This window comes from Temnothorax curvispinosus, unplaced genomic scaffold, assembly GCF_003070985.1.
Source record: "Temnothorax curvispinosus isolate PA1 unplaced genomic scaffold, ASM307098v1 QBEX01013419.1, whole genome shotgun sequence".
Taxonomy (NCBI): Eukaryota; Metazoa; Arthropoda; class Insecta; order Hymenoptera; family Formicidae; genus Temnothorax; species Temnothorax curvispinosus.
This window is the reverse complement of record NW_020223199.1, coordinates 81,644-94,495: the sequence shown is the minus strand read 5'-3', so window position 1 is coordinate 94,495 and position 12,852 is coordinate 81,644. Positions and strand designations below refer to the sequence as shown.

At 37.6% G+C, this 12,852-nt stretch overlaps 3 protein-coding genes and 1 long non-coding RNA gene across 5 annotated transcripts; 1 reads left to right on the top strand and 3 right to left on the bottom strand.

Annotated features, from left to right (window-relative positions):
* Positions 1-920: 920 nt before the first annotated feature.
* LOC112463532 lies at positions 921-2,096 on the bottom strand. Its single transcript, XM_025029969.1, has 2 exons — positions 1,631-2,096; positions 921-1,470 (listed from the first exon to the last, which is right to left on the bottom strand). The coding sequence occupies exons 1-2, from the start codon at positions 1,673-1,675 to the stop codon at positions 1,159-1,161; spliced, it is 357 nt and encodes a 118-aa protein (XP_024885737.1). The 5' UTR covers positions 1,676-2,096; the 3' UTR covers positions 921-1,158.
* On the top strand, positions 1,392-12,762 carry LOC112463533. Of its 2 annotated transcripts, XR_003041803.1 has the most exons (5): positions 1,392-1,477; positions 2,090-2,266; positions 6,232-6,392; positions 11,198-11,339; positions 11,942-12,762. It is a non-coding gene; the product is annotated as an uncharacterized LOC112463533 (long non-coding RNA). The 2 variants fall into 2 exon arrangements; XR_003041804.1 differs by lacking the exons at positions 11,198-11,339; positions 11,942-12,762 and adding an exon at positions 6,479-7,041.
* Positions 3,254-5,299, bottom strand: LOC112463530. Its single transcript, XM_025029966.1, has 2 exons — positions 4,986-5,299; positions 3,254-3,767 (listed from the first exon to the last, which is right to left on the bottom strand). Exons 1-2 carry the CDS (start codon positions 5,265-5,267, stop codon positions 3,450-3,452), a joined length of 600 nt encoding a protein of 199 aa, XP_024885734.1. The 5' UTR covers positions 5,268-5,299; the 3' UTR covers positions 3,254-3,449.
* Positions 7,543-11,088, bottom strand: LOC112463529 (MAR-binding filament-like protein 1-1). Its single transcript, XM_025029965.1, has one exon. The coding sequence runs from the start codon at positions 10,093-10,095 to the stop codon at positions 8,026-8,028; it is 2,070 nt and encodes a 689-aa protein (XP_024885733.1). The 5' UTR covers positions 10,096-11,088; the 3' UTR covers positions 7,543-8,025.
* Positions 12,763-12,852: the final 90 nt, after the last annotated feature.

Genomic DNA, 12,852 nt, shown 5'->3' with positions numbered 1-12,852 from the left:
TCTTTAGTCTCTAGACTCTCTATAGTCTCGACCATTCTCGCGACGTCGCGACGCCTGCGACGCTTGCGACCGAACCGACCGAACGAATGTCAATTCGGTCAATTGTCAATTGTCAACCGACCGACCGTCGATGGTCGATGTCGAATCGTGTCGTGTGTCGCGGCGCGGACATTTATCATTTTATCAAACATTATTCAGATAATTAACAGACGAGGTTGTTGACGTTGACGGTAGACGGTAGAGTTTGATTAGTTTTGTCTGGTCTTGTCGATCAATATCCGAGTTTCGCGCGACCGCGAATTTCAGCAACTGAAGCGTATATATAGTATATGTATATGCTCGAGAGCTTGTCATTGAAATCCCGGCTTGCAAATGCAAATACCTAAGTATAATTATTCAGTGATGGTCAAATCGAGTAAATGGCTTATCAAAGGATTCGCGTGCTAAGGGAAAAGGGCAAACGTCGAAATATGACACGTATTCTGAAAAACGTGCTCACATCTATCGAGCACGATTATTTACGGTATATATCATATATATGTTATGTGTGCAATGTGTGTGTATATATATACATATACATACATATATATGGAATGTGTACGTTGGTAATATACCATGGCAGCTACCTGAACTGAATGCAACCGCGTATGACATTTCATCGCTAGATGGCGACGTACGCGTAACATACGATGCTCGATGCTCGCTTCGTTTCTTTGCGCTTATACACGAGTACGAATGGATAAGATAAGTAATTATAATTATATTATTATAAGTTGAAAATTTCTTGATTCACGTTAAATGTGAATTTACATAGATTTATAAATATAGGCGGATTTCGACTCAGGTGAGGATACATTATTATCGAATGACATTGTATGAGCCATTTTTACATCCATATATAAAAACGCATATACATAACGTTGATTAAAGAATATTATTTATTTGTCTTGAATAGATAATAGTACGTGACAAAAAAATGCACATTCTACTTCTATATATAACGGAAAACTTAAAAATAAAAAGAAGTGCGAAAGGGAGCTAGACTCTAGAGTATAAACGAAGTGCACATAACGTATTTTTAGCACTTATTATTGTAAAATACTTAATTAAACATCGTCTTTATTTTAATCGTGAAGAAATATATATTTCTCTGATTTCTCATCGCGATTTAGAATGAGACCCGCGATATCTTTCATTCTCGTGATTCTCGTCCATGTCGTAAATTGCATTGAGCTTGCGAATGATATTTTTCGTTCTGTCGTAGACAAAATTATCCATTTGGCCCAAAACATTGACAAACTCGATTATCTTTTCAAATCCACGATTTATCCTTTCAGACCTCTCAACGTCCGCGTCGCCGGATATGGCTCCTTTATTTATTTGGACGTGTACGTCTTTCTTCAGTAAACTCGTGGACATGTTTTCAGGTTTACTCTTTATCGAAATTTCAGCAGTCCTTGCAAGTGATATCTGCTCGGTAAGATTTTCATTATTTTATTAAAGAAGCAGAATATATATACATATATATGTATCACTGCGTTATCTTTCTGATTAAATTAAATTTAATTGAAACCATTGCCCGCTTTGTGCCATGTATAGGCTCCTATTATACTTATACATATATACTTACGGTACACATAACAGAAACTGACAATGAGAGAAAGAATATATCCATTTTGACAAAATATACGTAGCACTCGTCTCTCTTTTTCTCTCTGTTTAACACTCGTACTCTTTTACAAAGAAACAACAAAACTCTGTAAAAGTTTCGATACTTTACAAGAAATAACACGTGACAGGAATATCACGCACTTGATATTCGATATCGTTGATTCGATACCAATGTCCTCGACTGACAAAATGAGACGATTCGACGATACCCATCCTTTTATAAGAATCAAATATATGTGCATATTCGGCAATATTGTGTAGGCGAACGGAATAATTTTTATGCTTTGCTAATATCCTCTTATGCTAACATTAATTTGATTGAATAACTGTAATATATCGAGAGTAACGGAGAGAGATTCTTCATATTATCTTTTTAATAAAATTTCATGTCAATTAAAATGATACATTTGATTTATAGGTCACCACGACGAATTCTTGTAATAAAAGTGGGTTTGACTGACGCTTGCAATGCGAAACCAAAGCGGAATTTGCTGATCAGGTGCACGTACTTGCCTTGTCGTTACGTATCACTGATACATACAACGATACGATGAGCAGAGATGACGTATTTTCCAGTTGACTGCGTTGACTGCGTGTGAGTATAAGCAGATGCAAAAAAAAAGATGTCTTATTTTCTATATCATTTTTACTCCTTTCTTTACTTTCAACTCACTAAAGGCCACAATTATAATGTAAAGAGTTTTATTAAGAATTAAGCCATCCTATATCGCCCTTTTGTTGTCTTTAAATGTTCTCTCTCTCTCTCTCTCTCTCTCTCTCTCGAATCAATATTAAAATTGTTATAAATAATTGAAAGCCGAGTATGTAATTGGACGCTAAAGGAAAAGTTATTTATTGAAAGTAGCGATGTTTACATATACATATATAATATCTATGATAACGTTATTTAAAGCAAAACGTTTAATTACTTTGAAAAGTGCAGAAGCTACCGATGTATTAATTAATTATTATAGTCGTTGCGTTTGAGTTTTATCAAGTCGTTAATTTAAAATTAGATGTCGCGCGAAATAACGGCCGGGGTTGAAATGTGAAAGTGACAGTGCTTTTTAACTCGGTTATCATTGGGATGCGGAAAGGAAATTTTCTTAAGCGTTTGCAAATATTTACATGTTTGCGAGAAATACGCGATAAGAATATCGATCGTCCGGAAAATCATTTTTAATTTCGATTTATCTTCACGTTTATCCTTCGTCGTTCACGTATCAAAGTACGAGTCCCTGATGTAAATCGAGTCACCCCCGAAAATATCAGTTTATCAATGAACATTTCCCGTTTTGCATTTATCGCATTTGACATACCATATCGCTACCAATATTACATTGTTCTATGTATATTGTAAATATATAGAAATTTTGCGATACAAATGCCGTTCCCAGTATAAATTTCTCTTTATTACAGCGATTTATTTTATTATCCTTTAAAAAGGAAAGCTAGCGGTTCTAAATGTCAAATAATTTTTAATTAGTGAAAATCATGTAAGAGCAGTTATGAGAAAAGATATTATCGGACTATAATGCGCGATGTAACAATGTAGGGTTCAGAGAAACAGACAAAGGGCACGAACACGCAAGTACTTTTATTAACAATCATCGTCAGCTATCGAGTATGTTTATAGTATTTATTTGATTGTGAGATAAGACGGATCGGCTGATGCGAACGTGGATTTCTCCGTGCAAATTTGACAAATTTGTTTTTTCCAAGATGTTTCGCACATTCCCGCACGTGCGCGAATACGTTGCGAAAATAATTTGGTCTCCTTAATTTTGTGGCTGCGGCGCCGGCGTGGCCTGCTGCAACTGATTGTTCAAATTCTGCGAAGCCTCCACGGCGATGTCGATTGCCTGCTTGGTCAACTTGGCGATACCCTCCTGAACCTTGCTGGAATTCTCATTGATGGTCTTAGCGACGTTTTCCGACTCCGTCACGAGAGTCTGGACACCCTCTTGGAATTTGGCACGCAGCTGATTCACCTGTTCCGTCGTCTCGGGATTGACATTTAGATTGTCGAACGTTTCGGAGAGCTTGCTCTTCATGTTTGTCCAAAGATTCTCCAACTCGGGGCTTTTGGCTTTGATCTGCAAACGATCCACCATGCGTGCATACAGCCAGGAGTGGCATACAGCAGTCTCTGAGGCTTATCTCAAACCGCTTACAATTAGAGAAGGAAGGTTTTTCGTTGGAAAAATTCCAAGTATCGAAAGATTTGAAATTTAATTGATTTTGAACGTACGCGGATGCGAAGATAGGCAAGATGGGCAATAAAATATTCCGATAGCACAGAGGAATTACAGCATATGAAGAATGTGCACGTGCAAACTTATAAATAATTTCACGCGTAATTACTCGTTCGATATATTTTTTTACCGGAATTTGAAATTTTTATCTCAATTATTGAAATAATGCAACAAAATATTTAATTTTTATAACGATAAAACACTTGATATTTTATTTTTATTTTTAACAACAGCGGGGCGTACATAACAGAGGAAATGGAACTAATATAATGCGCGCGCGCGCGTTAATTATAATATTAAATTTTTTTCTACTTTTGATCGGCAGGTTTTTCTTATCTGCAAATAGAAAAATGGTAAGAAACGTGTCGGTGTTTATTACTTATCGTTTACTGATGAGTATTTTTATTTTTGTACACACAGGCATATTATATATAATAATATTACGATTTCTCGGTGACTCGCGTAAAACGCCTGGATATCAATGATATTATTTTGAAATGTTTTCGATATCGATATCAAGTGTCGTCTTTTTGGCGTGCCCATTTGCGTTGATTGTTTCTTTGCGGATCGATTTAGGCTAGATGGCTAGATCGATAAGCCATTCGGCTTTCCTCTTGCCAATTCTTTGCAAGCTCCGAGAGAGCAAGTAATCCTTTATGTGGAGAATGGACGATGCGACGATGCGGTTCTTTTATCTCTAATTTTAAAAATGCGTAATCTTTAGGTCTCTAGGTACGAGAGGTAGCGCGCTGATACTGCGAACAACAAAACAATCCAGCCTTTAATATCTCCATATATGTGGATCATGGCATATGCGCGACGCGCAAACGATGATGAGCCACGACATATCGAACGAGCAATCTCGATAAAATCGAGATGTCTCGGTAGGCAAAACGGTCGCTTTTAACATAAAACATAAACACGTATAATAGTTACTCGAGCATTCGCTTTGCCGGTCCGCGGACAAGTTGCAGGGGACAAACGTTTCAACTTGTCGAGGTGAGGGTAAAAAAATGTGCAAGGGCAGCGGGTGCAGTGTTAAATATTCTTCGCACTCACCTCGTCGGACATGTTCTTGAGGTACGCCTGGACATTGTTGACCAAGTTGCTACTCTGCTCCTTCATGGTGTTGATTAATTCCTCTTGGTTGGGCAAGTTGAGTTGCTGCTGTAGCTGAGCGCCCAAGTTGTTGATGACCGCTTGGGCCTCTTTGATATGATCGGACAATTGAAGGGGTTGCTGCGTACCAGTCTGCTGGCTCTCGACATCGCTAGCCGGCACAACCTTGCCCTCCGTCGCGACCAAGAGGACGGCTAGGATAACCGCGGGTAAGCACCTCATCTCACGCTGGTATTTTCTCCTTGGTCGATTAGGAAAATACGACTGATGCGTAGGATGGAGGATCGCACTCCCTTTTATAGGCGTTTCTTATCGACGCAGGGGCAAAGTGCTTATTATCTCACTTGGACAATGACCTGCGTTTCTCTCACCGCGCACAGTAGGCCGCACTTTATTTGAATCTTGGAAATCGGAACGGCGAACGTTCTAAATATTTTCAAAGTCAAAGATAATTTGTAATAAGGAAACGGCCTACGCTATTTCGTTATATTTTATTCTATTATATTTATTATTGCTTTAATGCTCGAATTACTTCTTTATGGATATCATACGGATTCTTATTGAAAGATTCCGTATTAAAAGGCCGTTATCTTTAGTAATGTTTTAGGAATTTTATACAAATAACGGCATAAGCTATTTGTAGAATTACATCAAATATTTATACCATCTTGAAAAAATTCTTTCACTTTATAATTTTAATAGTAATAAGTTTATTAGCGTCTTTAGCTCAAGTGAAATTTTAGTTGTTTTCCGAAAGCCGATGGCTGATCTTTCCGCAGCATTTCCGATTATATTTCCGATTGAGTCAAGCGTTAAATCTTGATACATGTATATACTATATGGAAACGCAATGAAACGTAGGACAATGCACGTATGAACGAGTCGGCAAATTAGTATAGCATAGAATAAGCAGTTAGGACTAAAATTATTGACACATCGGGGTAATTTGACGGTTATCGATAATCGTTAACAAAAGTACAAAAGTACTGTTTCAGATCAAGATCAGGCTACATATAAACGTAACGCTATTATAATTTCTTTTAGAGAGAGAAAGAGAGAGAGAGAGAGAGAGAGAGAGAGAGAGAGAGAGAGACTCTCTCTGGTCTCCCTTTCCTATATACTATAAACTTACGCGATAAAGGACATGTTATTTTGTAAGTGGAATAATGCATTCGTATACTTACAGTGAATCTTATATTACGAGAGGCAGAGGAAAGAGCCTTTTAGAAGGAAATCTCTCATTTGAGATAAGCGTCCCGACCTTCTGACGCGAGATTACAATGTTTACATCGTATCGTCGAGAAAGTTTACGGGAGTCTGCTTCGAAAACCAACTTCACTCAATAAAGTATGTGTAATTTAATTTAATTGTCTGATATTTTACTTTAGCTGTAGCAAGCGACATTTCCGTTATTTAAATACAATTTATTATAGTGAGCTTTAAAACACGATTCGAAACGAAGCGATACGATTTCGGATGAAGAGAAGTCAAAGTTCAAGGCGAGATTATCAGTTTTAACTTCTATCCATTTCTCCCTCCGCGGCGCGGAAGGTTACGTCAACCGGATAAAGATATATTCTAAACGGATGTACGTGTATATGTGCATGTACATTATACATATGCATACACCCGACACTGCTGACTCTGCGATGACGTCCGGCTCACAATTTTTTAGAGCGCGGGGCAGTGATTACAGATTCTTCTAAACGCTGTTTAGTCGATATCATGTATTTAATCGCTCGATATATAAGTCGTGACATCAAATTCAATTGATGAACCTCACTCGTTGTAAACATCTATTCTTCTTGTAAAAGGATAAATATAAATTAAAGAGAATTAACTCTGATCAGATTTAAATAATTATAATCAGGATAGACAGTAAGAGTAGGTTTGGAAGTGTAAATTTCATTCCGTTTTCTTCTATAATTGAAACGTAACTTTCTCTGCAAGATCAAGATTAAAAAAAAAAGAAAAACAGAAAAAATAAAAATATGTATGAAGCCAATTTAAAACAATGTCTAAAGCTAAGAGAAAAATTCTATTATCTTTACATATGTGAAAAAAATTCATTTTAAATTTATTCACGATTCTTGTATAATATGCACGCGACACTTGGAATAATGTACTTAATGCTTTTTTAATGACATAGCGAGTTGAGTTGTTTATTCAAGGCTTCAACCTAGCGACTATCGTTGATTATTAAAAGCCTTGACCTAATTGACATAATTTTTATTTGCGAAATATCTGCACTTTGATGAAAAGCTTTCTTCCCGCCTTCTTCTTTTACGTGAATATTCGATAGCGATAAACAATTTGTGAACCACAGTTTTAAAACTGTATACCATTGCTTTTCCAGTCTGTTTTTTTAATGTTATATCTAATAAAACGTAAGGTGAGGTGTGAGTTTAAGGAAAATAATTTCGTTGTACATATATGCATATACACATATGTGTAGGTATATACTGTATATAGATAACATATAATGACATTTATTTTATTTTATTAAAGTTTTTGTACAATGCATGCTGAGGGTAAAGTCAACTCTGTCGCAATGTCGCAAATCGATACATGTCTTTTATTTTTTATCTCATAAAATTCGACGTAATTACGACAAGCGTTACGTAACTCGAGCGATCCCGAAAAAGATAATCTTGAAAAAAGATTGCCTCGAGAATATCTTAATCATTATAAAGACTTAAGGATTGAATTTTGATACGTTAATTACAAATTTTGCTCACTGGGCGTAATTTTAATTCGGCAATAAAATGCCAAGTTATTGAAGAAACTGTGAAATTCCGAGAAGAGAATTCTTTAAACTGAAATTAAGGTTTGCGGCGTCTTACGAGCACATTAATTTCGAATATAACCAAAGTAATAAGGTGTGTTTCTAACCGCGGCGAAGCCGCTGATACCGCCGACACCCCTTCCGAGAGAGAGACAATCTCCCTCGTTATATTCCAGCCTTCTCTCACCGAAAGGGCTATTGCGTTTTCTTCGCCATTTCGATGGTGTTTCTCGTTATCTCTTCTTGGATTTTGATGTCTGCAGTCTTTTTTGCGTCCTCCGTTACCCTCTTTCCGCCGAGTCTCAATCCCTTCTTTATTATGTTCCCCGTGTTCTTCATGATATTCTCGTGCAAATTTTTTACTCCCCCTAAAATGCCTATCGTTCCATCTATTGCTTCCTTCGCGGTCTTATCGGCCATGTCCAACGCTTTTCCCACGATGTCACCTGTGTCAAGAAAAATATCGCTTATCAAGCCTGACGGTTGGGGCCCTGTAATCTTCCTCTTAGTGTTCTCGAGTGCTTCTCCACCTTGCTTGATACCACCTATTAATTTGCCCGCGAGACGGTCAGTCTCTTCATCAAGCTGCTTGCCGGTATCTGTAATTTTGTTGGTAACTCCGCCAATCATATCGCTTGTCTTGTCTTGAACTTCTTTCAGGCCGCCCTTCGTCCTCTCGAATACTTTGCCAATCTCATCCTTCAGTTTGCCAGCTTCTTCCATTAATTTCTCCTTCAATTTGCCGGTTTGATCTTCCAGTTCCCCCTTTAGCTTAACGATTCCTTCCTTCATTTTCGCTCCGAGGTCATTCACCGTGTCCTTCAGTTCATCGACTATGTTTTCCAACTTCTTCCTCATCTCGTCGATTTCTTCCTTCATTCGCGCGACACTGTCTTTTAGTTCGTCAGTTACGTTCTCCTTTAGTTCGCCGACTTTTTCTTTCATTTTCTCGACAACGTTTTCTAGCGTGTCTTTTGCTTTGTTCAACGTGTCCTCCAGCTCCTTATTCAGTTTGCTGATTCTTTCCTTCGTTTCCTCGATAGTGTCTTTTATCGCGTCTCTCAGCTTGTCGGATAGGTCCTCCAACTCCTTCTTCGTTCGCTCGCCGAGTTCTTTCGTCATCTTCTCGACATTGTCCTTCTGGTTGCCGAGTTCAGTATTTAGTTTCTCTAGCTTGTCGGCCAGGTTCTTCTTTAACTCGACAACTCGATTCTTAAACTCCTCATTTACTTTGCCGATTTCTTTCTTCGTATTTTCGACAATGTCTTTCGCCATGTTTTTCAGTTCATCGACTTTGTCCTCCAATTTTTTCCTCATTTTGCCGAGCTCTTCCTTGAATTCCTCGACAATGTTTTTCGCTACGTCCGCGCCGTCGCTTACGCCTGCCTTCAGTTTACTCACTCGATTCTCAATTTCCTCCGTTAATTCGCTGATCTTTTTCTTCATGTTCTCGGCACCTTCTTTCACTTTGTCTCCAACTTTATTCAATACGTTTCCCAAGTCTTCCTTCAACTTGCCGACATTTCCCCTCAACTTCTCGACACTGTCTTTCACTTTCTCGGCTACGTTCTCTTTCAATTTGCCGAAACGATCCACCACGCTGTCCCCGAGTTCTTTGGCCTTCTCCTCGACACTTTTCATTGTTTCGCTTAATTCGTTCAAGGATCGATCGAGATTGTTTTTCAACTCCTCCCTCATTTTCTTACCATTCCGCACGAATCCGCTTACATGTCCTTCGAGTTTCTTCACGGCTTCATCAGCATTATCCTTAATCTTCTTTAAGCTTTCCTTCAGTTTGTCTTGGATAATGTTCGTAATACCTTTGCCCTTCTCCAGGATATTTCCGATTCCATAAGTTTCATCCCCACTTTGCCTCTTATCCAATATCTCCTCCAAGATCTCCTTTCCCTTGCCCTTGGTAAGTAAATCCAGTTTCTTTTTCAATTTCTCACGCGTTTCCTCACTAGTGAACTTGCCCACGGCATCTTTCAACTTCTCAATTCCGTCGTCCAGCGCATACTGGTAATCTTTCTCAACTTCGTCTTTCGTTTCCTCGAGTTTCTCGAAAATTTCGTTTGCATTTAGTTTCTCCTCTTGTAATAATTTCTTAGCATTCTCTTTAGCGTCCTCGAAAATGCTCTCGGCGATCTTTTTCTTTTCCTGGAGCTCCTTTCCGAGTTTTTCCACAAGTTCCGTGATTTTGTTCGTGAGATCCTTGAATTTGTCTCTCACTTCGCTGGGAAACTGCTCAAGTAATTGTTGCATATTGTCGACGTCGACGATGCCGGGTAATTCAGGTTGCGTACCTTCCACATTTTCGGTTGGAACCGGGATGGCCTAACAAGCGATTGATAAAAACATCAAGTTTATCATACATTATTTGTATGTTTCTAACAAACATTTGCAATTCGTGATGTCAATGGCGAAAATGCGACGACCGATCACCGTTGCATTTTATAGCATCTTACAATATTTGATATTTATCATGCAATTTTTTACTTTTTATTTTTCTCCATTTCTTCGGAATCGAGAACACTCTTGGAATTGCAAAACATTTTTTTGCGTTTGCGTAATAACTTACCTGGCTCGTGTAACACAGGGCCGCCAACACCGTCACTAGAAAAGCAACGCGTGCCATTGCGATTTGCATGGGAAGGGGATAAGAGTGACGCGCGATCGAGGGACGCTGGGTCAAATTCTCCGCCGGATAAGAGAAAAGCAATGATACGCAATGACAATCGTTTCAACGAATATGCTTATATATCAGCCGAAAATTGTTTAATACGGTTATTGCGCTTGTTGCATGTGGGTGCCTAACCATTATTTCTAGCTCTCATTTGCCAACGCATTATTTGACATGGCACACCTGTGCCAACTTGACTGAATAGCGCTGTTACGTGTGCTAATGATACGTCATAAATTGAAACGGTTAATTACAGATTCAACGAGATTATGCCAGACGTTATAACGCCTGACACAACACAACGTTTCTTTGCTCAAAACATTTCTTGGCACAAACAAATGTGATGAGTTGATTTTTACCATCAGTTCCAATCGTGTGTGTAGTAATCTACAGAACATATTATAGCGACACCACAAACCCGACCTTTGTCAACAATTTATTTCAATTACCCCTTCTGGGCTTAATGACGCAATTTTTTATATATTGAAGCTATAATCTTATGTATCATTTTTACTCTTCACGATATCAATAACTTTCCTCGCTAGTGTACAAAATTACAAAGTGTGTGTGTGTGTGTGTGTTAAAAATTGTATACATAAATTCATTATATATCATCGTCTTTATTCTAACAATAAATAAAATATATCGTTACTTTTTTGTATATCCATTTATTATATTTTTCAGGCTCAGCAAAATTAAATATTCATCTAGAATATTAAATCGTCGATTAAAACGTAAAATTAGAACACATACCGCGATCAATGAGGTGAAGATGAAGATGGAGATGGAGATATTGAAGATAAGATTAATTAGAGATGTACCAAGGGTATGTTTATGCTTTCTATTCTTACGATTTAATGTTGAATGTCGCGTATCAATGTGTGCCAGAGTGATTTTTTTACGTGTTGGTCGATTTTTTTTTATTCTTTCTACATCTTGCGCGTCACGTCGTTTGTATATACATATGTACCGAGATTGAGAGCGGTATGCTTGTAATAAATTTTAATAGGGTTTAAACGCGTTTAGAGACGATCCGATTGACTTCTGACATCTTTCGGACAAACTGTATCGAGCAAATCTCTTTGACAATGTTTTTTTCTCGTTTTATTTTATCATAAAATAGATATTAAAAATTATGTTGATCTTTTTTCGGCCAAAATTCATCGATCGACATTCGGTCGATACTAGCACTTTGTGTTATTCGTTAGTTTTTTCAGAAAAAAGAAAGTTAATTGTCATTTTTAATATCTCGTGAACGATGGATTTAATATCTTTTCAAGATATTGCATATTGCAATAGATATTTTGCAATAAAAGTACATTACATTCTTGAGAACGTTCTATTTTATCTCGTGACATTCGTGACAACAATGAATGTCATGATAAATGTGAATAAAAGAAAAAATTTAAACGTGGATCTTTTTTCCAGTGGATTTCATCCACTAGATGCTAAAGGCTCAAGCTCTCTGCAATGACCCGGTTGGTGATATCTCGATGAATTTCCTAGAACTTGATATGATAATTCGCTTCGAAAGACGATGCGCTTCATTTTTGCACGCTTACTTGGATTGAATAGAGATATTCCGACGAGCATCGATTGTTAAAGAAAAGAGGGCTATCTCGCGATAAAAGCGGCTTCGGCTTTGTTACGATAATTCGTCAGCGAATTTTTTGCTGCGATTCGCTTGCGAAAACCGTGCACGGATTAACCGTGTGTAACGGTTGCCTAATAAGAATTTAATGCTTCACAATTGTATATTTATTATCTGCACAATGCAATTTTTTATATATTTCTACAAATGTGAAGGAAACTTTTGACTTTTAACAGTTCAACGACAATTTCATTTGATTTATCCTCGCGCTAGGAAAATAACTGCGGCGAAAAGTTTTCTATTTAAAATGAACATTGCGCGTGTTTCTTTACACACGCACGTACATACACATATACATATAATGTATGTACATGCATGCTGAAATTAAATTATCGAATGATCTCCACTGAACCGATTCAAAATTATCAACCGCAAGCGGAATATCCAATTATCGTACAAGTACTTCAGGTTCCTCAACCCTTGGTTGAGGAAGTAATCACGCCGGATCCCTTTCGAGGAAAATCCTACACGTACAACATCCAGACTCTACCACCTCCGTCTGTGCCGATCTCGAGGAGATATGATTTTGATTTTCAAGTACCATCACACACACAATTTCTTATTTTTGCGAGTTATTGAAAATTTGGCCAATTTGATGTGTGGAAAATAATCAATTATTTTCACCGATTCGTTAAATAATTTTTCTTTTATTTATATTAACTGTTTATTAAATATAGTAAAATTTACA

What these genes read in the sequence shown, in the direction of transcription:
- LOC112463532 (XM_025029969.1), bottom strand. Translation starts at nt 1,675, where the DNA reads ATGGATATATTCTTTCTCTCATTGTCAGTTTCTGTTATGTGTACC. An exon ending in CAGTTTCTGTTATGTGTACC is followed by an intron (nt 1,471 to 1,630) that starts GTAAGTATATAT and finishes CTTACCGAGCAG; the next exon opens with ATATCACTTGCAAGGACTGC.
- LOC112463530 (XM_025029966.1), bottom strand. Translation starts at nt 5,267, where the DNA reads ATGAGGTGCTTACCCGCGGTTATCCTAGCCGTCCTCTTGGTCGCGACG. An exon ending in TCAAGAACATGTCCGACGAG is followed by an intron (nt 3,768 to 4,985) that starts GTGAGTGCGAAG and finishes GATCGTTTGCAG; the next exon opens with ATCAAAGCCAAAAGCCCCGA.
- LOC112463529 (XM_025029965.1), bottom strand. Translation starts at nt 10,095, where the DNA reads ATGCAACAATTACTTGAGCAGTTTCCCAGCGAAGTGAGAGACAAATTC.